At 46.5% G+C, this 25975-nt stretch overlaps 2 protein-coding genes across 8 annotated transcripts in view; one reads left to right on the forward strand and one right to left on the reverse strand.

The window, feature by feature from the left end:
• Positions 1–260: 260 nt before the first annotated feature.
• On the reverse strand, positions 261–8147 carry SENP8 (SUMO peptidase family member, NEDD8 specific). 7 transcript variants are annotated; one of them, XM_075160593.1, is made up of 4 exons: positions 8041–8104; positions 7289–7407; positions 5541–6003; positions 261–2961 (listed from the first exon to the last, which is right to left on the reverse strand). In XM_075160593.1, exon 4 carries the CDS (start codon positions 2916–2918, stop codon positions 2280–2282), a length of 639 nt encoding a protein of 212 aa, XP_075016694.1. In that variant the 5' UTR covers positions 2919–2961; positions 5541–6003; positions 7289–7407; positions 8041–8104; the 3' UTR covers positions 261–2279. The 7 variants fall into 7 exon arrangements, with proteins under 7 accessions (XP_075016694.1, XP_075016695.1, XP_075016696.1 ...); XM_075160594.1 differs by having other exon boundaries at positions 7289–7404; positions 8041–8095; XM_075160595.1 differs by lacking the exon at positions 5541–6003 and having other exon boundaries at positions 8041–8105.
• A 178-nt stretch (positions 8148–8325) lies between these two features.
• The window catches only part of MYO9A (myosin IXA), a 190647-nt gene continuing 172997 nt past the window's right edge, over positions 8326–25975 (forward strand). Inside the window, exon 1 of the mRNA XM_075160600.1 lies at positions 8326–8457. The gene's annotated coding sequence lies outside the window, so the exon portion shown is untranslated. The remainder of the gene's footprint in view (positions 8458–25975) is intronic.

A 25975-nucleotide genomic window follows, 5' to 3' on the forward strand; every position in this document is an offset into this window, starting at 1 on the left:
CCTGGCGACGCCCTGCTTGAGCTTATTTGCTTTTCTTTGTGTAAAGAAATGCCACGTAAAAGCCTCGGGTGCAGGAAACATCCCTGGGTGCTCACCTTGCTGGCTCTGGCAGCCCTGCTCCGTCCCTTGGGGACGGGGACAAGGGGCACGGGGTGCCCTCTGGATGAGCACAGCCCCTGCCCTCGGGTCCCCCTGATGCTTCCCCGGTTGGACCCACCATCCTGCCTTCCTACCTCCCCTCTGCCCGCGCTCCTCCCCGGCCCAAATCGACCCCTAAAACTATGATTAGGAGATTAGGCCCGTATGGCCTCCTCGCTGTCGCACAAGGCGCTGGCGGAGTTGTCCCCAGGCTTGCTGGCCCTCCAACACCGATTTCTGCTCGGTTTCACCCGCTGCAGGGCGCAGAGCGGCTGCAAAGCCGCTGCGAGACCCGAGGCTCTGCTCGCGAGTCACAACCCTCGCGGCCGCAACGCCATCGCACAAGAAACCGTGGGGCAGCGGGAGCCACGGCTTGTTAGCGGGTACCTACGCAAAAGACGGGACGATGCTGACAAGCGCACGGTTTGGTTCGAGTTTTATTCCAGACCTGGGAGAAAGGCAGCCTCCCGCGATGGCAGTAACATTGCTCCGGCGAAGCCCCGTGCAAATCCCCTTCGGCGAGCGGCTCGATGCCATTTCGGCTCCATCTGAGAGGTGGAAGGGGTTCTCCAGGGAGGGCTGGTGCTCAGAGGGGTGCCCTGGCCTGCTGGCTGCTCTCCCCCCTGGGCAGCCTAGGAAGGACGGGAACGACCCTGACCCTCATTTTGCCCCTCCGCTGTCTGTGCGTGTTTGCTTGGGTGTTTTGGGAGAGCCCGGGCGGTGGCTACTTACCTTCCTCTCAGCAACAAGGGAAGTTTAAGACCTTCCTACAGTTCCTCACCCTTGGTGCTGTGCTGGTACGCACACTGGTGGGGCTGGGCTGGAATAAGATGGGTGAAGAGCTCTGGGTTCCAAATAATCCTTCCCCCTTTTCCGAGGGTTATATTTAGCCTGGATTTCCCTGATCCGGTTGGCGCGCTGGGGTGTGGTTGCTCTGCTAGACACCACCTGAGCAACCGCCTCTTTGCTTCTCATGAGGTTAGCGATTACTACTTATCCTGCACCGACATCTCATTTTAATGTTTATTTTCCCCACTGCTAAGCCTGTCTTTTAACGAGAGGATCTGCTCTGAGATCCCAGCCATCATCCAGCACAGGAGGAAAAGTGTTTCAATTAGAAGTGTATTGAGGACTTCTTGGGCTTCAAGGAGACCGCAGTTATCTTTGGCTTTTATACCTCAAACTCTGTCCTTTTGTTCTCCCTGCTGTGTTTTTTATCTTGAGTAACAGAACTGGTTTTGTGCTAGAGGAAGCAGTGACCGCCTCGTATGCTCTGAGCACGGTGAACACTAACGAGGGTTGGGGAGCGCTGACGAACCCTCCCCGAATGGAGACGACCTAAAATCGTAATGAAAAAAAAAAAAAAACCTTCAAAGAGTGAGTGTCACTTTTCATCTCAGTTAAGTTTCCTTTCCTAGGATTGGGTTTCTCAGCTTCCTATTAATCTTCCTGCAGTTCAGAGTCAGATTTTAATTTGTAATAAGAGCAAGCAGGGGTGGGGGACAAAAAAAAGCTATCACCATACAGCCTAGGAGCAGCTATCTGAAGAAAACTGCTTTTCTTTTTGCCCCATTCTTTAATTAATCGTAGCATTTCCTTTGGAGTCTCGTCTTTTGACATCGACATCTCAGCGTCAGGTTTTCAGGGGTAAAAAATCCTTGCTGCTAAATCCTAGACTGCTCAAATACCACTAGCGGGAGGCACAAATTAGAAATAGCCACGATAAAGCATTTGGGGGCTTGGTTTTAAAGGGCATTCGCTATACCTGGCTTGGAACAGCAATGCCTGTAGCCAATTCAAGCCACCTAACGAGGGCACGTTGCCTGCTGGGCAAAGGCGGAGAAGTCTCTTTAGCAACCCATTTTGCCACAGCGATTAGCGTACAAATTCACCATCGAGAGGAGGATTTCTTTGAAAGCAAAGTGACTTTACTGGTTAGAAGTTCAAAGGCCAGCGATTTCTAAAGGGGACTAAGGCTTTTCCAGGAGAGAACAGGATGTTTGGGGGGTGTAGCCATGCTGGAGGGGTTACATTCTTCTTCTTTGGGACAATCCTGCGCATGGGCATCTCCCTCAGGCACTGGGGGTGCTGCCTCGCGGACAGGGAAGGCAGTTTTTGGGGGGGCTGGAGCTGCATCTCCATCACTTCTGCGCCAGTTTCGTGATGAGAGCTTTCCACTCCGATCTCTTCTGGGTGATGTAGGAGGGAGTGAGGAGCTGCAGCAAAGGCTCCGGCCGGCCCCTGAAGTATCCCTGGCACAGAGCCTCCGCGTTGCAGATGACGTACATCCCACAGTCATAGCTGTTCTGCTGGGCAGGCGCCTTCTCCTCCAGGAAGGTTGCTTTGCCCCCTCTTTTGCCCAGGAAGGCGTCCAGCTTCCCCGCCACTTGCTTGGCGTGGACGGAGTTGCATTTACTGTGGGAATCGTAATGGGCGAAGCATTTTTTGTCCCTGAAATAAACCAGTAAGCTCCAGTGGGTGCCCCCAGCGACCTGGTTGGAGTTATCATTGATAGGCAAGAACACCAGCTTCTTGTGGAGAAGGTCCAGCGGTTGAAGGAATATGGCTATTTCTTCCTGACTAAGGGCACATTTAATGAACTGAGCTACTTCGGGGCTGATAAAACAAACCTGATCACTAAATTCTTGGAACTGGTGGTTGGCGAAGTACTCGAAGGCAAACCCGATGATGTGATCGTTAAGCCAGTTTGGGGGGTCCAGCAAGGCAACGTCCGACTGCCTCAGCAAACTGTCCATGTAACTGAGAACCACAGGGTCCATCCTGCGCAGTCTGGGGCCGCAGCACTCCAGGAAAGTTCAAAAGCTGAAACATAGAAAGGGAAGATGAATTAAAGAATTAGATCACACCTGGGACAAGATACAGCGCAACAAACATCTCGAGTTCCCTCTCAGCAAGCAGTGAGCAAAAGTCCAGGTTTCCCAGAGGGATCTCTGAAGGAGCAGCATTTGAACTATCTGCCAGATGAGCAGAGGGAGGACATGCGGCTCCTCATCTGCAGCATGTGACGGGTTGAGCCGGGCTCTTCTGCTGCTCTAGGAGCCGTGCGTGGCTCCGATTAGATAAACGCTTCATCGTTATGATCTTAACCTCAAAGCAAAGTGATTTCAAAGCAGTTCCTGCTTGGGAACTGCAGGCACGCCTTCAGTTCTGTGCTTCGCACAGAAACCATACGTGATCTAGGAGAAGTCGGCTGGTGTTTTGGTGTTTCAGTGTTTCACCTGCAGAGTGAGAATCACTGTAATTCTTTGCATCACTGGTATTCTTAAGTAAAAGTCTTTTCGGGGCTGTCTGACAGGCATTCGGTCCCTTTCGCCTAGCAGATAGTGCCACGGCTCGGTGCCAGACGCATGACCTGTTCCAGGAAAACCTGCTGGCCCGCCAGCACAGGAGGCAAGGCGGCAGTGAGTAAGGAGAAACAAAGCAAAACAAGATCACAAACAACCCAGTTCCCTACCATGGGAATCTTGAGGACAACTCTCTACCTAGCCAGTAGAGGTTTCAATAACTCACGTACCACCAAAGCTGGATGGGCCGCAAAATACCTATTGTTTTTTAGCTCAGGTTTTAACTCGCCAAAATTTTGCTCACAAAGAAGAAAGCACTCGTGGGTACACTGGGGGTCAAGATCCCTGCAGGCTTCCACTGGTGACGTCCACCTGCGAACAGAAGTGACGGGTCATGCCGACCCGCTCTTTCCAATCTTCTACTCTGTTACTTGTCCAGGCTACGTTCTTCCCTCTTAATCTGCACCTGCTTTCCACAAATAGAAGCTGCTTATCCCTAAAAAGGTGCCTGGGAATTCAGGTAGACTGTAGCACCTGGTTCTCCCCACCAACGTGTTTGAGGATGTACTCAAGGGACTTCAACAGCTCTTCCAGGCAAGAGTTCTCCTGACTCCTTTCCGTTTATCAGGCTCTCCGAGGATCCACGAATTCTCGTCTTTCTACTAGTCATATAATTCCTTTTCAGAAGCTGTTGCGTTTTCTGCCTTCGCGTCCCGGGGGGGTTAAAGTGTGTTTTAAGAAAGAGGTTGCACAGCACCCTGGGAGGTGCTACTCAGTAGACAACACGAAATACTTGCTGCCACCAGGCTAGGATTTAGGAGGAGAACTTCTGCAGAGAAACTGTTGATTTAAACCCCCTATACCCGCCGCGGTTTTCCTTTTGCTCTCGCATCCTCCAGCCCGGGCTCCTCAGCTGCTGCGATGCACCATCAGCCTCCGACGCTTCTCTCCTTGCCAGGACAGGGCTAGAAACACCGCGGCTCGGGACAGTGGTGACGCGGAGCTGCTTTGGCCTCACCCTTTCCTCATCTGTGCCAAACGCAGCATGAAAACATCTTGGAATTTCTTAAAGGACCGTGTGAAAACTAATAACGATAATATAACTTTAATGTGATTCGCTATAAATAAGACATTAATTATCCATTATGATAGGGGGAAATAAAAAAAATCAAGTGTTGTGTTGTTTACATGTTAGGAAGAAGTAGATGTGTGCTTCTTATTGCGATGTGAATCATGAAAAACAATCCTTCTGGCCAGGTATGCATAAATTAAGAGAGATTTATCTCTAAAAAATCTTGGCAAGGTCACATCGCATGTGACTTGTAAATAACCGAATGGATGAAGCATGCTGCATGTGTAATACGTCGGAAGGAAGGGCCGAGGTAGAGTATCTGGGGCTTGAAAAAGCTAATAACTATTTGTGTGTCGCTGATAGACCCGAGACATGCCAAGCAGCAAGAGTCACTGAAAAGGAAGGGGAGCAGTCATTGTTATTTATACTGAGCCAAACACAATGGTATTTGGACATGCTTCCGACGTTAATGAGCTCGAACTATTTCCAAGTTTGTGGAGCAGATCCTTTGCAACAGCCTGCAGTATAAAAACAAACCAAAAAAACTAAATTAAGTCCCAGCAACTCCGCAGCGTGCCTGAATGTAAGTCTTGTTTAAAGAGCTGTACATCCCGCGAGGCTAGAAGCGACCAGTTTGCGGGTTTAACAGGGTCACTGCTGAAATGCTTTTTGCAGGTGCCCATACAATGCCCCAAATTTTCCTTCCCTGCCTGTTTTTTCTTCTTCATCTTCTCCTAGAGATGTATGAAATAAGCAGATAGCTTTCCACTCAAGTCCAAATGGGATTACAGGCTAGGGAAGGAAGCGTGCGTCCTGTATTCTGTTAATTTTCCACTCTGCAGAAACATCGTTTGGTTTTTCTTCTCGGTCAAGGGAAAAAAAAGAAAAAAGACATTTGGCAGCTTCCTACAGTCAGGAAGGGAGAATGGTTATAGCAAATGCTTAATTGCCACTAGCTACTACTTTTAATTTTATTGCCATCTGGTATTTGTGAAACTGCTTGTGAGTTCTGCAGGATGACTCACCGCGTGCAGCGCGCAGCTTAAAGGAAAACCCTTCGTAGGCTCGGGCGCCTTTCAGAGCCACTTAAGGTAAGTGGCAAGGACCACAAAAGTGTAGTGGAGTTGTGAAAAGCCATCAGAGAGGGTGTTTTCTTTGGGAGAACCTCCCCATTAAAGTGAAAGATGAATCCGCAGAGAAGCCGGGACGTGGATCTGACGTTAAGGGGTGTTGAAATCCAGTCGCAGATCGCAAGCAGCTCTGTTCAGACACGGCCAGGATTTGCTTCCTGAAGGCTCAGGCACACTCTGTTCAGAAGTTTTCATAAAAATAGGAATAAATACTGACGCAGGCCTGGAACATTTGTTGTAGGTTGCCAACAAGAGTCTTGCTCGTTCATTTGATTTGCATATTAGTAGTTGAAATTTGTGCAAACTCTCGGTAATCCTCAGCTTCTCAGAGGGATATTCATCTGCCCCGTTCTGAGCGCTAAGATGAGAACACCGGGGAGAGAAAAAGGAGCATTTCAATAAAAATGTCATCAAGCCAACCAAGTTGAAACCGCCCATTTCATTTATAGATTTGAAAATGGTGCCGTCTTGCATCAATATGGCAAGAAGTCAAGTTTCTCTCATCTCTAAGTTATAACAATTTAACAAATAAGCCGCCGTCGTTAGCGTTAAGTTTGATCCTTAAACTGATGGGACTCCTTCCTGTCCCGGATGCGAGGCAAAGCCCGCGTTTTGTAATACTAGACAAAAAAAACCCAAACCTATTATTTTCACAACATTAAAGACAACTACCTTCTGCATGTAATTGTTGCCTTGCACTCTGAAGGCAGCACTTGAGAGCCAGGGAATGAAACTCCCCAGTAATTGAGTGTAAATAGGCAGCGATGGAGCAAAGAGAGCATGAATTAAGGATGAATCACATTCCTAAAGTCTATTTTAATAAATTAAAGGTGCTAAGAACATCCAGAGTGAATATTTTAAGGTGCCACGTCACTAAACTCCTGTACCAAATTTAAAGAATATGGAGATAAATACAAAAAGCCATCTGAAAGACAAATTATTCAGACTTTACCGGGGACGAGTAGGAGGGACAGAGAAGTTTTTGGCAGCTTGGCTGAGGTCTTTGGAATGATCAAGAGTAAAAGGCCCCACGATTTAACCACCAGACCATCCCCTTTTACTGGAAATACAGTTCTTAGACACCATGTCAGCGCTCTTAATAGCGGTCGTCGTTAATGATAGCAAGATCAGACAAGGAACATCAATTCCTATTTATCAGCGTGAGCTGGACTGGGCCACCGGCACCTGAGCCTCTGTACTTATCTGTCTCCTAACAGAGCCAGAGAAGAAACTCAAGCAAAATTAAACAACTAAGCCAGAAAAGAAGCGTACTCATCTACTCTTTTGTTAAATATAAGCAATCTCTTTGTAGCCTATAGATTATAATTCCTATACGATATGAGAACAGAGCCTTTGCGGGTTCAATAGGCCCTGAATACCGGACTCAGAAGAAAACATTCATAATTTCTGTACACACAGACAATGCCCAAACCTTTCCGTTCCCGACAAATTCCTCAAACCAGACACGTGCAGCTGCTCTACACAACCAAACTCCAGAACCCTGCTTTGTTTCGCAACATCTCCCGGGGCAGTAAACTAAAAGCTGAAGGAACTACCCCAAATGCTACTAAATCGAATGTGTTTTGCTCCCCAGGATGGGGTTTGCCAAAGCATTAAGTTTAACAGGAAAAAAACCCAGCGACCTGAACGCCTGAGGATGAGAGATGCCCCCGAGACTCTCCCAGAGGTCACGATGAGAAACCCCTCAGCTCCGATCATCAAAACGATGTTAAACTGGACGTCGAGGGATCGCATTCACCTACTTTGAGAAAGAGTTTATTCAAGAGAGTAGTGGGAAGTGCTGGGAAGGAATATCATTTGCCTGAAAGACCTAAAGGTGGCAGGAATTCAGTCAGGAGAAGGAATTCGGGTTGTCATTGCTCCGTGGAGAGACGGCCCACGGCGCCCGGCCGGAGGAGCGACACGCTTGACCCCGAGCTTCTCCCGGCGGCTGGCAGTGGGTGCCGGTCGGGGTCAGAGCACGCCAGCAGCCCCCCGGGCAGGGCCCGCTCGTCCTGCTGTCGCTTCTAAGGAAATAAATGAGAATTAAGGGGAGAGGAGAGGGTCCACCCGGGCTGGAGGGACCCGGGCCGGGGCTGGGGTCAGGATCAGGGTCAAGGCCGGTCCCTACGAGCCCACCCAGGCCAAGCCGTGCCCGGGCAGCCCCGGCTCGACACCCGGTGCCGGTACCGCGGCTCTACGTTTAACGATTTTAACCATTTTCCCTCAAAACGCGCGTTGGAGTCTCCGGGCCCGGAAAGGCCGGCACGGACCCCCAGCGGCTGCGGCCTGCGCGCCCACCGGGCACGGCAACCGCCGCCGGGGCCCCACCGACACGGCTGTTGCTGTGGCAACGCCAGCCGGGCCGGGCCCTCCCCGCGCCGCCTCCGCTCACCTGCCGCCTCATAGCCCGCTCGCCCTCCGCCGAGCCGGCACCGGCCGGTTGCTGCGCGCTGCCGTAAAGCTGGCAGCGCCGCGTCGTAACGACCCGGCGGCCGCAGAGTGTGCGCAGGCGCGGGAGGAGAGAGGGGGGGGCGCGGCTTGAGGGGCGGGGCGATAGGCGGGGCGATAGGCGGGGCTGGGCGCGCGCGCTTGCCTCCTCCTCCCCCCGCCCCCCGGCGGCGCGCGGGCGGCGGCGGGTGCGCGAGGGAGGCGCGCGCGGGCAGTCGGGCAGCGCCCGGGCGGCGGCGGGAGCGGGAGCGCCCGTTCCTCCCCCGTCCCCCCCGACCCCCTCAGCAGCGCCCCGCGGGAGCACCCTCGGCAGCGGCAGCGGCGGCGGCGGGCGAGGGATGCGCCGCGCCCCGACACCCAGGTGAGCGGCGGCGGCGGCGGGGCAGCGAAGCGGGGCGGGGGCCTCCGGGTGTGTGTGTGTGTGTGTGTGAGGGGGGAGCGGCGGGCGCGGTGCCCGCGGGCGGTGCCGCCGCTCGGGGCCAGGGTCGCCGCGTCCCGCTCAGCGTGAGGCGAGCCCCGTTGGCGCGGCGGAGCATCGCCCGGTGCCGCCGCGGGGCCGGCGGGAGCCTTTGTTCGGCGGAGGAGGGCGAGTCCCTCCGGTGGCGTGGGGCGCCCCACGCCCCGCGGTCCCGTGGCGGGTAAAGATGGCTGGGCCCACGCGAGGTTCGCCCCCACGCGTGACCGACCCCCCGGTGCGCAGCGGCGCCCGGGGGAAGCAGCGGGTGCAAGGTGCGGGACGGCTCCTCGGCGGCCGGATCCTGCCCGCGGGCCCCGCGTGGGCTTCCCCACGCGTGGGAGTGCTGAGGGTGGCAGCGGGGCTGCTGGTTTTTAATCCTCTGGTGCCAGTACGCTGCAGTTTACACCCATTTTGGGGTGGGTCGGACAGGCAAGACGGGGAAAAAAACCAGCCTGGGGGGGGAGCTTTTACCTCCCTTAGTGTTTCCAGTGTCGCCAGTGGGTCCGTGGGCTGGCAGCATCCCCACAAACGCCTCCCCGAGTGGGTGTACAGCCCTGACGCCGCAACGACGGGCACTGCGATGGGACCGGATCGCGGTCGCCACCGTCGTCTTTGGCAAAGGAGCAGCCCGTTATGCCGCTAAACGCTAGCGGCGTTAACGATTCCCACCCCGTCTTGATGAGATATTTCTGGTTTTTAACGCAGTATTTGAACCCATGGCAGCTCGCTCCCCGGCCCTCTGGACCTTTATGGGAGCGCTGCTCCTCCAAAGGTTAAAACAGTCGATATTTCTTTCTGGAATTTTCCTAAATGTAGCTGAAATGGCCTTTGCTTTATCCCCCCAAAAAATCCTCCGACGTGACTCGCGGTAGGACCTGCCGTAAGTTCAGAGCCGGGCGTTTTGCCGCCCTTCTGCTTATGGATCGGCTTCCTCCTCCTCCATTTACGTTTTCATATCCTGAAATCAAGCTGAGATTAATAAAGTCGGGAGTGTGAGCTCAGCAGAAATCATGGCTTTCACATCCCTCGCTGCAGCGCGCGTTACCCTGCCCATCGGCATATAAAAAAAAAATCACGTAGCGGCAAAGGAAGGAGGAGAGCGCTGCTACAGGGAGAGAAAACAGCACGGCGTTTTGCTAAATGATAACGAAGCGGTTTAATAAATCGCTTTGTAAATAGGTTATTAGTTGGGAAAATGGGTTTCTGGCCGGCTCGAGCGTTTTCCCGGCTCTCTTCCCCGGGAAATGACAGGGGAGCGTCCTCTTCTCCTCTCTCCTGACGAGACGTGCGTGGATGCGGTGGTGATGGGCTGTGAATGCTTAAACACGACCTTACCAAGCTGAGCTTAACCACGGGCGCCAGCAAACTCCGGTTGAGGTCAGAGAGGCTGTGTTATCGCTGAAGAGCATCTTCTCTGCAGCCCATCATCCTGGAGTCATGTGGTAATCACAATTTCCCCTACGTCTTTGAGTAAACTTATCCATTTCAGTGGCTTTTCTCATTTTTAAACTTTTTTTTTATTATTAAAATAAGAGGATTTTCTTTGCGTTTTTCCCTTAGAAGGCTCTCCCAGCCTTCGCTCTCGCTCCTGGCTGTGGTTTTTCATCCCCAAGATCGTTTTGGAAGCTGTCAGTCTGGCTGCTGACGGAGAGAAGGTAATTCAGCAACCCTGGCACACGACTAATAAGGTTTTGTTTCCTGGGCTATCAATGATGGTGCAACTTTATATATATTTATTTATTGCAATCAATATACAAGTCAGGATGGCTTTAGAGATGTTTCATCTTTATTAAAAGGCCTATGGTCCATCAGTGGTGCCTCTGAAACATTGGAAGAAGGTTTATTTGAATACCCTATTCTCTTTTTTTTTTTAAGAAAAGTATTAAAACGTAGACTCAGCTTTGCAGAGTGTGCCTCAGAGTTATTTCTTCTGTGCATCCACAGCTCCAGTTACAATGTATAAAGTTCACATTTTTACCTTTTTTTCTTTTTTTTTCGGGTGGGGAAGCTACATTTTAAGATTTAAAGGTATCAAATGGCTGATGTGACATCTGCTGTTGCGATATCTTTTACACTGGTACTTACCTATGCCACCTAGAACTCAGGCTAGCAAACCTTTGGGACCCTTTGCTAGAAAATCAAACCATCTGAATGTTTTATGCTTAAGTTATTTTTATCTAGGATGTTGACGGTGATTTTAGCAAGCGTTCACCACGTTTGCAGAAAACCTCTGAGAATGTGAAGCATGCGAGGTCAGGCGCTGAGGAAACGTGAAACCTGAGGTTACCTGCGCAACCTTAATTTAGCCCGTTTCGAGGTAGGGCTGTACTAGAAATCCTAATCGCCCATGTATGCCATTTGATTTCTGGAAGGACGGTATCCAGCTTTGGAAGAACGGATCGCTCCTCCACGCTGCCCGCAAGTCAACAGGGGGAGTACTGGGAGCACAGGGACAGTGCTGGTCCCTCCACTGGTTTTGCAGCTTGGCACCACCACGCAGCTGGTGAGGAAGGACGGGGTTCACCATTGCAGCCTTGGGACCAAGCATGCCATGTAGTCCTGAAGCCTTAAATACCTCGAGTCTAGCAAAATTGCAAGCGAATCTGATCCGAGAGTTTCTAAAGCCATTTGGGGCGGTTGTTTTTGGTGGGCGTAACATGGCCATTTTCTGCCAAATTCTAATTATCGCTCCAAACCATGGAGCTTTTGGATATAATTCCTTTAAAAATACATTTATTGGGGAGAGAACGAGGTCGTTGAGCCGCTTGAAGCGTCTTAGCTGGTCAAACTCGATTTCAGAAATTCCTGCGTCCCGATGGTTTATAAATAAAATGGGATTGCAGTCCCACTTGCACGCGAAATACTCGAGAAGTATGAAGGCAGACGGAGCTGCTGTCTGCAGGAAGAAACCCCATCGGTTTTAGATGGGTTGTTTTGCTGTCGTGTCACCCTGAGGTTGAAGGCACATTTGTTATGTAGTTCGTGAAGCTCCCAGCCTGGTCCTGGAGTCTGGCTCCCCAAGACAGGCTGGGTGCAGGTTTTGGCTTTAGAAGATGGGGTTTTTTTTTGTGTTGAGCTTAGAAGGAGCATCTTATTTTCTCAGGCTTGGGTCCTGCATGCCTACATTTGCTTAACGTCCTCTTGAGTGTATGGGATTTCTCTCTTCTCTAAAAAGTAAACATGAGCATAAATATTTAAAGGATCGCGGCTTAAGTTTGCAAATTCGAGACTTTCTCTAGCATTCCTTTGGACAAAAGCAGTATCATCGGAGGTTTTGATTGTGTCTGAGTACTTCCCTGCTCTGGGAAGATGCTCGTTAATTGTTTGGACTTCCTGCTGCATCTTGGCGTTCAAAAATATTATGCTGTGTTTTCAGGTTAGATGTCTGGGATTATCACAAAGACTCGGCATGGGTTTCTTACTGGATTGTAAGGATGAAATGCTGCTGATGGGATGTCTGTAGATCATCAGAATTGAGATTATTTTTATGGTCCTTTATTTATTCATTTTTTACACTGGCCAAATTTTTCCATAGGCTTTGGGTATATGTGTGAAGGCAGAGGTGTTCAGGATTGAGAATATATAAACCAAACATGCGAAACTCTTGCTAGATATGGATAATAACAAGAAAAAAGGGAAATGGAATAGGCTTTGTTTTCTCTGTGACTCTTTAATACTGAATCTTGCTGCCATGTTTGGCAGGTTGAATGCCATGATGTGATGTACATCTCACTCCTGTGATTGCATTGATGTCTTAACTTCTGTATTTTAGGAATTGAACATTTAAAAGCAAACTCAACAAACCATATGTCCTCAGAAAATGTCAAAATTCAGAAGGGAAGCATATTGAACAGTGATTTTAGAATTCAACTCATTTTTGTGTCTGTTTTTAAAATATTGTCAAGAGTTACGGCTCTGCTAGTCATCATGGTAGTGTTTTTTTTCCTGTGGGGAGGAATCCTGTAACAGGTACCTATGGAAAAGTCTTATAGGTGAGGTGAGAACTGTATGTCTTTGCCATAAATGCTTTTCATTTTAACAAAACCCCCATGATTTTGATGCTACCCAGTTTAGATTATTTTTTGCTTTCCTCCGATGGAGGACTGTAGGATCATTTAGGTCAGAAGGGACCTTGGGAGGTCACTTGGTCCACAACCCTGCTCTGAGCACGGTTGGCTGCGAGGTCAGACTGGGTTCCTCGTGGCTTTAGATGTCTCATGTCGGTCGTCTTCCACCCGTGGTTTGCAGATGGCAAGAAGGGAAGGAGAGCAGTTTGAGCTGTGTTGGGTGGAAAGTGTCCAAGGAGAACAAGATTATACATGATCTGCGGCAGCCCTTGTTCACGGAGCACAGCCTTCCACTTGCAAGCGTGTTAAACTGCCTCTTTACGCTGCATTTCCATGATTTCATTAAGCTGATCTAGTAGCAGGCTTCTGTTGAAAGAGGATCTGAGCTGGCTGAAGTTAATCTTGGGAGGGGAGCGGGGATAGTCCTGGCCTAGGTTGATTTGCTGATAATCAGCCTGAAGCTGGCAAGTGGCTGGTGCTGCAGCGTTTTGGTGGAAGCTCTTTGGAGGTGAAATGGTCACGCACCATTTTTCTAGGCAAAATGAAATAACAAATAAATACCTGTAGATTTAAGGATTATCGTTACTCCCCCGATTCCTTTCTGCCATTAAAATCTTGAATTGTGGTTTCTCTTCAGGCATGGATGAGCATCCCTTTGGAGAAGGATGAGGTGTCTCTTTCTTGCGTAGGGTTCTCGTACACCTTTGGCTGTCCACACAGCGCCAAGCCATGCCTTGGCGCCGGCTCTGTGAAATGAAGCCGTGGGTCGCTGTTTTGGGCTCTGTCGGTGTTTCTTGTCAGCCTTTTTTAGGCTTTCGCCAAGAGCCTCGTGAAGAGACGGAGCTAGGTCTCCTGCCAAGTGGATTGTCCGTCAAGGGAGATGAGTCTTAAGAGTGGAAAGCCTGTGGATTGCTGAGGGTGCACCAAGCGGGGGTGCGCTTGGATCTTTCCAGCTATGACTCTCCATCCTCCACTAGGAACGTCGATAGGGTCTGCTTGGTTGCATCCTCTCGCTGTTGATGTCAGATAAGCAGGTGGGAAGCTCAGCCAGCTGCATCTCATCCAGGCTCTCCTCTCATCCAGGCTCTCCTCTCATCCAGGCTCTCCTCTCATCCAGGCTCTCCTCTCATCCAAGCTCTCATCTCGCACAGCTGCTGAGTAGTATTGCTTTTTTTGCAGCTATGCACTTGACTTAAAGTAAGCCGCAGGCATAGCTCTGCCGTGGGCTAACTTCGCCTCTCTGTTGGGTTCTGGTGTGCATTTAAAGTGTCTCCTTCAGGTCCCAGAGAAGGTTTATGAAATCCCTGTGGGTGTTGAGGGTCCCTAGGAATAGGCTGGCTGTAGCTGTAGGGAGTTCTAAAGTTGTCTGTGTTGAGGGGAGGGCTGGATCAGCCCCTGTTCAACCCTGGCGTCTTCCGTGATTCAAACTGGGTGCTCAGCTTCTCTTAGAGAAATCATCTTGGTTTTCATCCTACAACTCGTAGGAGTTACTGCAAATACCCGTTAGGACCAATGGGGAACAGAGCAGTGATCTGCCCTGCTTGGATACTGCGTACAGTAGCAGAGGAAAAATGTGTTTTAAAATACACAAATTGTCGTGCCCAGAAGTACTGCATTTGGTGTGTGATGGGCTGCTACGCCATATTTTAACTTCGTGATAGTTACTATCTAGAAGTAACTACCAACTAAGCATAGTGGTTATGTGAATACTGATTTTTTTTTTTATGATGCTACTTCAGTTACCACCTCCATTAATGTAAAAATGGCAAAAATATGTGGGTTTCAAGATCAGATTTGAATCTTGTTTACTGATCTCTCCACCTTGAATTGCTTCTGGTATGTCCCAAAATGACTTTGAATCGGTGGTGGAGTTACTAAGTCTCCGGCTGCCTGTTTAGTCTCTGCTTTTATCCACCAAAGACTGATAATCTGACAGCCCCTGTGCTGTTTTTTAATCAAAATTCTTACGACTATCTCCTATTACTTGTAAAGCATGACCTTTAAAAAGGTGTATGATCCTGGATATGTTATATCATGGTCGAGCATTAATGGAAGTGGAGTGTCTAATCTATATAGGTATATCTTTGAAAAACCTGAGCTGTAAAACCAACCCAGACCATGAATGTTTTTGATAGACCGCCAAGAATTCTTTTATTGTATTCGGCATCTACACGGTTGGTTTTGAGGGATGAACTTGAAACAAGTTAACCGAAAATATTTACTTTAGAAGACTTCCGTAAGTCTACTGTCATTTCATACTTTACATAAATACATAGACCGAAATAAAATTCTCAAAAACATTGACATTTTTACTTTTACAGTACTTGTCTAAGAACTGTTAGGTTGGTTGATGCTTGTTGGGTGCATAGGACAACCTCCCCCGGGAGGAATTAGTAAATGATTTAATTGTTAAGGAATGTGGTCCCATTAGGCAAAAATAAATAAATAATTGAATGCAGTAGATCATTAGAAATGTAGCATTTGATTAAAACAATGTCAACCAACTTTTTAAGATTTCAGAATAAGTATTTTTTGGAAGAGGGAGGTGATGTTGGTAAATAACCCGTCTGGGGTTTCTTTGAGAAATGTAAGTGTGGGAAAGCCCGTCCCTGCTCCTTAATTCACTGATTGCTCAGTAAATGCGGGATAATTATGTGGGTTTTGTTGCTGCTGGTAGTGGTAAGGACGACTGAACAACTCCTACTCAAAGAGGGACTCGGACAGACGCCGTTTAAAAGCAGAGCCACTGTTTCTTCTGCTTCTTTTCATCAGAAAGTAAAGATACAGCCCTGCAGCGGGAAGGGCTTGCTGGAGAAGGATGCAGTGGACAGGCGACTCGGTCTGGATTTGGGCCACCTCATTTGCAAACGTCTCGATGAGCAACAAGGGCACGCGCTACGTGTTTTATCGTTCACGGGAAGACCGTTGCATAAATAATCTGTAAAGGCAGGCGCTTGCGTTTCATGTCAGAAGAGCAGGCTCGCTCGCTGTGGCCATCGCCTCGGATAATCTTATCCGGAGGCGCTTCACCGTGCCTGGAAGGTAAGCGAGGAGATAGGAGGACAATGCAGAGCAGAGGTCAGGTTTGAGGTGCCTGCAGCAGTTAACGAGGAATCTTAAGAGTATTTCTAAACTATAGTTTAGAACTATGAGCAGAATGAACTAACCAAAAGCAAGCATGATTTTATAAACAAAAGACTCTTTTTCTGCTCACTGCATAACCTTGTTCAACTCTAGTGATTGCCAAGTGCATCTTCACTTGCCAAAGCACAGGACCTGACTCAAAGCGTAGTTGCACTTCTCCAAATATATCTCCGATTTCACCGTGATCTGCAGTGATTTGATTAAGGAATTTATTAGCATTGATAAATATTAGCAGTCATACTTCTCCTAAGGCTGAAATGGTACCTCTAGAAATACATTGCCAAGAAAAATGACTTAGCAGCAGTTGCCCATCACTGGCCCCACCACGTTTACTACCACTCTTTAGAAGACACATGGACTCATGTGCGTTGTTTCAGACTCAAATCCCTTTCTAATTACAGGATGGGAGCTGCAGGCCTGCCTTCAAATGTGTTGTTTCTGAGTTCAGCTGTACTATATGTTCTGTTTCTATCCCTCTCCCTCCATTTACGTGATTTAAATACCTCTCTAGAGCCGTTGCTATTTATCTGCAGTAAGCAAGACGATAAATATGAGGAGGAAAAAAAAAAAATATAAAAAAAAATCACCTCCAGCAAATGGGTAACGATAATGAAACAGAGAAAAAAAGTGAGCACTGAAGTCCATGTCTGCGGTATTGAGAATTCATCCTACCACCTGAAAGTCTTTGCTGGAAAGAAGTAAGGTCTGAAAACTGAAACAAGGGAAAAAATACCCTGCCTGAGTATTTTCCTGTATTTTGTTCTTGTTGAAGGAAGGTGTGAATCTTGCCCGCAGCATTCGCTGGCTGGGTTTTTAGCAATGTTAGGGGTTTCCTCCTCTGGTTTACTTCTCTGTGGTGCAGCTGTCCTACGTGAACGCTGCTTTCATTTTTTGTTTTGTCCGGGAAGATGTGAAACTTGAGGAGTAAAAGCTGAATGAGAAGTTTTATGCAGTTGTTATAGTCTAGCGAATGGCCCCGCTGCAAGATCTCCGGTGCTGAATACGAACCATTTTGAATTGCATGCAAAACTTGTTTAAAAACTCGGTTTAAAGGTAGCTCAGGGTTGATATTCATGATTCAGGCTGTGTGGTGGGGAGATTGCAATCTTCTCTCTTGCGTTGTGTTTATTTTTAGTAAAAATGAAATCCTTGAGAGAATATCTCTTCTTTCAAGCAAAAAAAAAAATTGAAATTAAAACCTGCAGACATGGATTTAAAATGTTTTAGGTGCAGTTTTTCTGTGTTATTTATAAGTTATTGTTACTTGAGCATGGACTATCCTCTGCACCAAGAAAGGTGGGTGGGTTTTTTTTTTTTTGTGGGACTGGATCAACTTTCTTTTCTGCTGTTTAGGTTTTCTGGGAGCATTAATCTATGTATGTACTTTTCTTTCAGGTATGCTCTTCAGGGGGTGGAGGGGACAAGTATTTAAAAAACTTGAACAATTTTCCTTAGGTGAAGGATCATTACAGGTTCAGATGCTGCCGTTATTAGTGAGACTCCCGCCAGCTGCAGTTTAATTTTCTAAATGTATAAATGTTGAAATTCCTGATCGTTATGGAAGTATGCGTATTTGTGTGCTTCGGGGAGCTGTAGCTCTGAAACCCCAGGATAATATTTAGCTAACGGCTGCTGATGGATTTGAAGAGGAGAACTTCAGTCTCAGCTGGTAATGCTAATTAATCATCAAAAAATGGAACTGTTTTGGTTTCTAAGCTCCATGCAACAAAAAAGCTTCGTGGGGTACAAAATAATTGCAAAGCTGCAAAGTCAAGTTTGAAAGTTGAGCAGAAAATGGTGAGTTAGGGACTTGGTGCACACCAGTATCGTGCTTCTCCTGGTGGGCACCTTGTTCAGGAACAGCTTGAGATCGGTGCTCTTGGAACTTTAGAGATGGGAGAAGTGAAATGAAAGGAAACGAAGCTCGAAACTAATAAAAAAAATCCCTCTGGTTTAGTTTTGGATTGTTGCGTTAGGCTGTAGTATCATCCTTATGTGAAGATCAAGACAGAAGATGCCATGGTGGCACGGAGGACATGGGTCAGGCCAGGTTAGACCTGCAGGCTTTGAGATCACCCCATTTGTTTTTGGTGATGTTGCTGTGGACTGCTGCTTTGTTCTGCGCCTTCCAGTGCTCAGCAGCTCTGCAAATCTGGACCTAAACTGGTTTTTGGGGTGTTTCGGGGTTTTTTTTGTTGCTGTTTTTGGGTGTTTTTTTGTTTTGTTGTTTTTTTCCCAAGTACCTAAAAATAACCACAACTCTGGTCACCTGGTAGGAATCGTCGCCTATTGTAGAGGCAAGTAGGGAAGTAAATTTTCTTTGGTGGCATTTGCTTGCTGATAAGACTATTTTTTTTATGCATTTCCTTTCCTCATTCTCCACATGCCTTCTAATTTTTGAAGAAACAAGGTGTGGGTCCTGCTGGTGCCTTAGTGCAGAACTGAATTGTTCTCTGCGTTTTGTGTGTGTGCCGAGATATGCAGCAGTGCAAGCCCTAGGTAGGTGAATTTAATGTGGACAGCTGTGCAACTGGACATCATTTTGAGGAAAAGTATTTTGCTCATGTTACAAAGTATGCCCAGTGGATTGGTGTTGCAGGTGAAATTTTCATTTGGGTGAGTTGCATCATTTGTTATAACATGCCTGAAAATGGTGAATAAGCATTTGCTCTTGCTTTTTTCTTTTTAAATTTTATTTTTGTCCTGAAGCAGTTAATGCTGCAGCGTATGTTGATTTTTGGGCAAAAACAATACGAGGCAGTTGCTGTGGTCTGCAGGGTGTGGCTCGGAAAGGTCTTGTTTCTGATTCCCTTTGCTAGGCTGAGCTGGGAAGGGCTAATTATAGAGACAAACTGGGGAAGGAAGAGAACGGGGTCAATTAGAGCATCCAGCACAGTTTCCTTTAAATTAGTGGTTGGGCTGGATAGATAAAAAAAAAAACCCAAACCAAACAATAAAGAGGCATGGAGTGAGATTTCAAATGCTCTGGTGCAGAGCAAGGTCAGTGGCTACAGCAGATGTTTTGCAGTTTTGGTTTGATTTAAGTAAAGAACAAGTTGAATTAGTAGTTTTATTACCAGAATTGCCAAATTGAACTGAAAAGACAGAGGAGATATTGCTACTGTTTTTCCTCTTTAATATGTTTTTGAATAGCAATAGGTTGTGATAGTGAATGAAGCAAAGAAATGCCTTGTCCCCAACCATTGAGTAAAATGGATTTTCTGTGAAAAAGGAGTTGTGCGATAATGTTAAGTTCTTAATACTCAAGCTGTTATATTTTCATAAAAAGACTACTTTGCCCCCTGCGTCTTACGTAAATGTAAATTGGATTTTGCACGTGTTTTATCCCTAGTTGGAGAGCAAACTGGGGCTAAACTTTTTCTTGAGGCTGTCTTATGGGTTTAAAAGTTTTTTTTCTTTTCTGTATTTATGTATGAACTAACTCAGATTAGAGGACACAGTATTTAAAGAGGTGATGCAGAAGCGGTACGAGCTCTTGGCTCATAGCTCCACAGGTGTGTAAAGCAATAAAACCTTATACCAACTGGAATTCATGCAAGTCAGTAAAAAAAAAAAAAACAACTTTTACGGTGCTCTTACCAGATGATCCTTTCAGTCCCTTAACACCCCCTTGTCTCACTTTTTCTCCTATTAGGAAAAAAGCCTTGGTTTGCAGACCCTCCCCATTTCTGCCGTGTATTTTTGCTTCTCTTTTGCCAGACCGCCTGCCTGGCAGCATGCAATTACTGAGCATTGCTGTGCAGAAGTGGAGATGGCAGAGCAGGGAGAAAAATCCCAAGTTTCATCTATGCTTTTCAATCCAGATTGGCGAGTTCCTTCTGCCGGTGGCGTGACTCATCCCGGGCTTCCTCGCTGGAGGCCACTTCTGGCAGGGCATCAAAGGAGCAGCCCATGCTTTCAAACCAGAGCTGAACCAGGACCTTCCTTGAGTGAAGGCTGTTTTTCTGGTCCTGGGATCTCTCGTTGCCTGGAAGATGGTGAGATGCACCCAAATCTCAAGGGAATTTGTGATAAACTCGGTTAACTCATCCTGAGGGTGAGAAGGGTTTCTTCTTGCTGCTTTGGGCAAGACACGTGCTTGTCCAGAGCATCTTGCCCAACTGGGGTGGGTTGGAAAAGGCCCTTTGAGATCAACGATACAATCAGCAGAATGGTTTTTTTGTGTTTTAGTTTCTTTTGTAGAGCTTTACTGTGTCAGTTAGGAAATTCTTAGGCTAGGAAGGGAATTTTTAGTTTTACTTTTCCTGAGGGTATAGGTAGAGGTGCTCTTTGCTCAGGGCTGTGATGCCAGCAGAGACTCCTGCCCTCCTCTCCTTCGTTCTCTTGGTAAAACTAACAATATAAATGCTTCTCCTTCATTTTGGTTAAATCAAGTTAGCTTTAAACCTTTGAAAGAGTAGGGTTTTTTCATAAGCTTATTTATTCGGAGCAAGGAGGGTGAGTGGTTCCACCAGGAGGAGTTTAGGATGATGCTGCCAGCAGGGAAAGACACAGCTGGATGTAGGAGAGGACATCGATCTACAGGTTATGTCACCAGTGACTTGATGCAAGAACCTCCTTGTTGTGAGCTCTATTCTTGTTCTTAGGGACTTTTTTCAACTGAAACGCATTGTCAATGTTTTGTAGGTTTCTAATATTATTTTATAAATGGTTTACAGTATTATATAGTATTTTTAGGCTTATACTGCTTGTTTATTGTATTGCCCGTGTGCCCTAGTTACAGCCCCAGGCCTCTTGCAGAAGTTGCAGACAACTTCATTGTTTGAGATGGATCCATAGGGTCTACCAAGGAGGGCGACAAAAAACTATAGGCTAGCGTGGGGTCTTGGCACACCCACAGCCTTGGCTGTGGGATATTTCTGTTTTGTAGGTGTAAGGGAGAGAAAAGCTTGAGAGAATATGAAAAGGATGTATGAATATTTAGAGGCTGCCTCTTTCAAATGTGTGATGGGAGAGTCTTGGAAAATCATGAAAGTGGTGTTTTGTTTTTTTTCTTAATGGGTTGGAAATAGAGATCGGCATCCTGAGCTGGCAGAGGAGTCAACCTCTTGATAGCGATCTTAAGTTATACACGAGGAAGAGCCTTAGAGATACAGATAAAAAATGCAAAGTTAATTCAGTAAGGATGTATTAGGATGCAAGAGAAAAGCAACGCGGTCGTATAAAAATAATGATTTTTGCTGCAACGTCCTGGCAGGTTGGGGCAGGGTAAGATTGCCTTTCCCCTGATCAAGGGAAGCTGCTCCACCGGCTGAGATAGTGCCTGAGAAGGGAGTTTTACCTTCCCCGCCCCCCCCCCCATCTCTGTTGGATTTAGCCCCCTCAATTTTTATTTAGACAGTGACATTTTAAATACCGTATCACTCTTTTGGTTCCTCTTTTGCTGCCACATCGCACACACGTTTCTTTCCTTCGCCCACTTCTTGGTTATTTCATATGTGTGACAGTCCGCAGCACAGAACTCTTATGGTTTTCATATCATCTCCTTATTTTGCATCTATATCGTGCAATCCCTGGAGTTTTGGAGGGCTGCTATAATACTTATAAGTATATTTAAGCAGTTTTTCTTATTTTTTTCAGCTGGTGTTGATGCATCAGTCTGTGCATTCTCTCCTCTCTTCTTGTTGCACAACATTTTGTGACAATTTAGCACATTTTAAAACCAAGGTTCCTACTTTTTTTTGCAAAGTCATCAAAGCTTCACATTTTTATTTCAGATTGTTTCCCGCAGAGCGCCGAGTTGATTTTTTGCGTGTCTCTGATCTGTCAGCACAACTGTTGAGCAAGTGAAATTTCACTGCATTGCCGAGTTCTTTTTTGCTGTTCTGTTTTTGAATTAGTCCTTTAGGTGAGAGCACTTAAGTGCAAGGTATTGTGATTTGTGAGGTGCTCGGTATATCTTACAGCCAAGCCATTTCTAATTAAGATTTTAGATGGTCACCTTTAAGTAGTTACATGTGAAAACTGTACCTGAGCATGGAAAGTGGCTTTCTGTAGGCAAGTGTGCTGAAGAAGGTAATTCTTTGTTAGATCTGTGTTAATGATTTTAATAAATTTAATAAATTTGAATTAAATTAAATAGTATTTAATTTTGCATGGGTTTAGATTTCTGATCATGCTCAGTGCTGTGAACCAATTTTTTTCCCGTCCTACAATATGCTTAGCCTAGTCAAGATGTTATACGCAGCTTTAATTTTCTCCGTTTCCTATGATTCTCGGTTAACCCTATTTTCAGGAAATTAGTGGCTTCCTGCAGACTATTTGTAGTTGCTGTTGGCCAAGAGAAGCGAGGTGATGCCTACGCAATGAAATATGATGAAGCGTTTGGGAAGATTAGTTTGGAGGTAGCAGGGTGGGTTTTTTTGTTTAAGGCATTGTTGAGGTGAAAACCCGCAGCAGCGGCACTTGCATTAATCTTATTTACTGGTGTTTGAAGAATATCTGATGCTATTGTCCGTTCCTTCATACGTGAAATCTAATCTCTGCTTGAATTAGCCTTTGTAATAAGGCTCCCGCCTGATAAGTGAGTAGACAAATATTACGGCATTGCCACCAAGGGCTTTATCCTTCACTGAGATAAAGCAGTTGAGCTTGAACGTAGGTTATTTATGCACAGAAAACAGACTTATCAGCATTCCTGAATTACCCCTATTGCAGAGAGCGGGCACTCCTGCCCCCGAACAAAGCCAGATTTAGCTAGATGGCTTCTTCCCGATCACAGAAATAAAATATTTTCCCATTTTTCCACGTGGACGGTATTTCTGGTGCTGCCTACAGCGTGCACGCAGAAAATGCATAAAGAATCCGGTGTCCGTGGGCAGCTCCCGCGTCAGCATAGGGCTTCAGCGCCGTGGCTGAAATATGTGCAGCCTGTTCCCTCGGCGCCTACACGGTCCGGCGACCTGGTGAGGAGGAGGAGGATGACGACGGGGGCCAGAAACAGATTGTTGCCGTTGCAAATAAAACCACTTGTCCGTCCCACTCCGGAGCGGAGGGATCCCGGAGGTTGAGCATCTTCTGCCGTGGAATGTAACGAGCGAGTCGAGCTGCACCGAGCCTCAAAGCTGGAGTAAGATACGGTATCGGTGTTGGAAGGGACTGGTGGGGTGGGACTGGTGGCTGTTACTTATTTACTTCTGTTCAGGCTTGGAAAGCGTAGGCGCAAGGGAGGGTAAAAATAATGTTAAATGAGGTACTTCTAAAGTGCCTTTATGACTTTCCAGAGTGCTGGCAGTTGTGATGAGGATTTTTTGGCTTTTTTGGGGGGAAAGTGGGGGGAGAAAATTGCTTGCAGAGGTGAACCTGCAGCTGATGAGAGAGGTAGCACTAGGGTAAAGAAGGCAGGTGTTGCAGACAGAGGCGGTTTCTTCCTGTCTCTATGCAAATTTCTTTTTACGAGGGAATCCTTTGCAAAATAAGACCAGGACACCCTTTGGAGAGCATCCCCTTGTTAACTCTTGCAAAGCATAGCAAGCCAGCCCATGAAATGGCCATGCTCAAGATGAATCTGAAAAAACCTTTGAAGTTCTTCATCATGTTATGGGAGATCAAGTAAACTATTCTCACTGCATCATGGTGCTGTGTAAACTCATTAGCCAACCTTCTCTGCTTTGTATTTCTCCTAATTCATATTTTAAATGCCCTAGTGCCACCATTTGGTGGCTTTGATTTAATTGTTCTTTGCGTTGACGTGTAATGGTGCTTCAGTTTGCTCTGGTTGTGGTGCAGAGCAAAGGGACCTGCAAAGCCTCGGGGAGATAAGGGGGTGCCAAAAGAGATGGGAGTGTGACGTAGCAGGCTCTGTAGTTTGACAAAATCAGTAACCAGATCAGCATGTTGGAGTCAAGTTGTGTGATATACAAAGTAGTCCTCAACTTGGGTAATTTTGGTGGACGTAATTCAAAATTCAACTGGAACGGATCGTAAAATATCTATATACTAATTTTGAAAGCTTCTGCGTGTCCAGGTCTTGCTTCATTTTCCCTTCATTTGTGCTCCTGCGGACATTTGCCAGCAGAACTCATGGGCCTAAAACTTCCTAACAGCTTCTGGTTGGTCTTGGTCTAGTAATCTTCTGCCTGTGTCGTCCACCTTAAAACTGAACTGGTGACCAGAGTCCTTAGGCATGGAGAAGACAGACAAGCTGATGCATACTTTCCTTTGGAAATTTCCCCAAATCTCTATATTGGTTGCTTTGTAGGCCTCTCAACCTAACAGGATTTCTGGTGGTTGGTGTGATGGGACTCAACTGGAGTCAACCCCTTTTCTATCTGCCTGATCCAAAGTCAGAGTCCCACTGTGGACATGTTCAGCCAGAGTTTTGGCCAGTTGCCTTGTACTGTTGGCACATGAAATGTAAAATATACTTGCCATCCCTAGAAATGTTTTCAGCTGACTAGTTGACTGGCTCCATGGTAAGCCCACCTCAATTTTGGCTTTCCTCATTTCCAATCACGGAAAGCAATGGCCAGATGATCCCAGGGAAGGAGCATAGTGGAGGATGTTATCTCCTCTGCAGGGACGTGTGCTCCCCTTGATTTAGTTGGCTTGATCCAGTGCTTCTCATCTGCTTCAGTGGAAAACCAGCTAGTTTAACTTTCCCTAGTGAAGATTGACACTCTTTCACCCAAACAAACCAAAACCTGGCAAACTGGTAAGGGTCAACCTGAAACGAGGGAGAATCATAGAATAGAGTAGTTTGGGTTGGAAGGGACCTTTAAAGATCATCTAGTCCAACCCCCCTGCAATAAGCAGGGACATCTTCAACTAGATGAGGTTGCTCAGAGCCCCGTCCAACCTGACCTTGAACGTTCCCAGGGATGGGGCATCTACCACCTCTTCGGGCAACCTGCGCCAGGGTTTCACCACCCTCAGCGTAAAAAATTTCTTCCTTACATGTCCTTCCTGATATGTCATCCATTGCATATTCGCATGGAGGGCAAGGACCTGCTGGGATCCAGATTATTTATTTATAAAAACAAATTAGAAGTGTGTTTTCCATGGCTGCTCGTCGAAGAAGCCTTTTTGATTTATGTTCTTGCATCTTTTGCGTCTGAGATGAAACCAGCATGGCTAAATGATGAGGTTTCAGGGTGATACAAGCCAAACAGATGCACTTCAGAAAATGAAACTTCAATCTTGGATTTACTTAGCTCATTTCCTAGTGTCATTACATTATCCGGATGATGAATGTGCTTTAGTTGTGTGATCCTACACTGAATATATTTTTAAACATTTTTTTCACGCTCCCTTCTGTTGATCTCATCACATAACCAAGTTCATAGATTTAAGGCACTTTCATTTCCGTACCATATGTTCTCTAAGGCGTTTTGGAGGGATAATTACGCTTATATTTTTTATTTTACCACGTGATGCCAATATGTACTCTGTTTTTTCAGGTAACAGAGGTGGGCATATGCGTTCTCAGAGAAGCTCTGAAATAACTTGTGTTTTCTGAAAGGTACCATCTCCTGTTGTCTTTTAGAGGAGTCAGGAAGGATGACACCTTGGACGTGAGGACAAGGAGATCATGCAGTCACTTTGGAAGTGTTTATTAGATTTTTAATTTTTTTTTTATGCCCCCCAGCCTGCCAATGAGATGTTTCCTTGAAGAACAACTTCTAAACCATTATTTCTGTAACATTAATTATTGGTGAAGGTAGGAGTTCATGCAGTAGCTGTAAGTATTGCAGTGCATTTAAACGATCAGGGCAAAGCAGGATCTTTATGCCTAAATTGCCATAGCTAATTGTAAATGTAAATTATAGAACTGAGTTATGTACTCGGAGAAGGCCCAATCTCTTTTGGGAAGGATGTGATTTTTTTTCCAATCTAACAAATTGTGATGGGTGCCTGAAGAATAAACTCAGCTGCAGTTATGAGCTGCTGCTGAGGCTTTGCTCATTTACCTAAATCACTGGAGCAACGTACTGAAGCTGACAAATTTAACAGCATCTGGATGGTACTAAATACGTTGAAACTAACTTTCTTTAAACAAATACAGTAGTTTGTTTAAAATGTTAGAGGTGAACAGGTTGTCCTTAGACTAAAGATGTTACTGAAGTTTGGAGGAAGAAATATTCAGTTGAATTATTTGGTAACTTAGGCTGGGAAATTCCTTCTTCCTTGTGCACACTTCCTTAGGGTTTGCTTTTTAATTAAAATTTGATTTTTTTTTTAATGATGAATGG

Source organism: Calonectris borealis, chromosome 11 (assembly GCF_964195595.1).
Source record: "Calonectris borealis chromosome 11, bCalBor7.hap1.2, whole genome shotgun sequence".
Classification (NCBI taxonomy): Eukaryota; Metazoa; Chordata; class Aves; order Procellariiformes; family Procellariidae; genus Calonectris; species Calonectris borealis.

Excerpts from the sequence above, each read along its gene's own strand:
- SENP8 (XM_075160592.1), bottom strand. The coding sequence starts at position 2,918 with ATGGACCCTGTGGTTCTCAGTTACATGGACAGTTTGCTGAGGCAGTCG.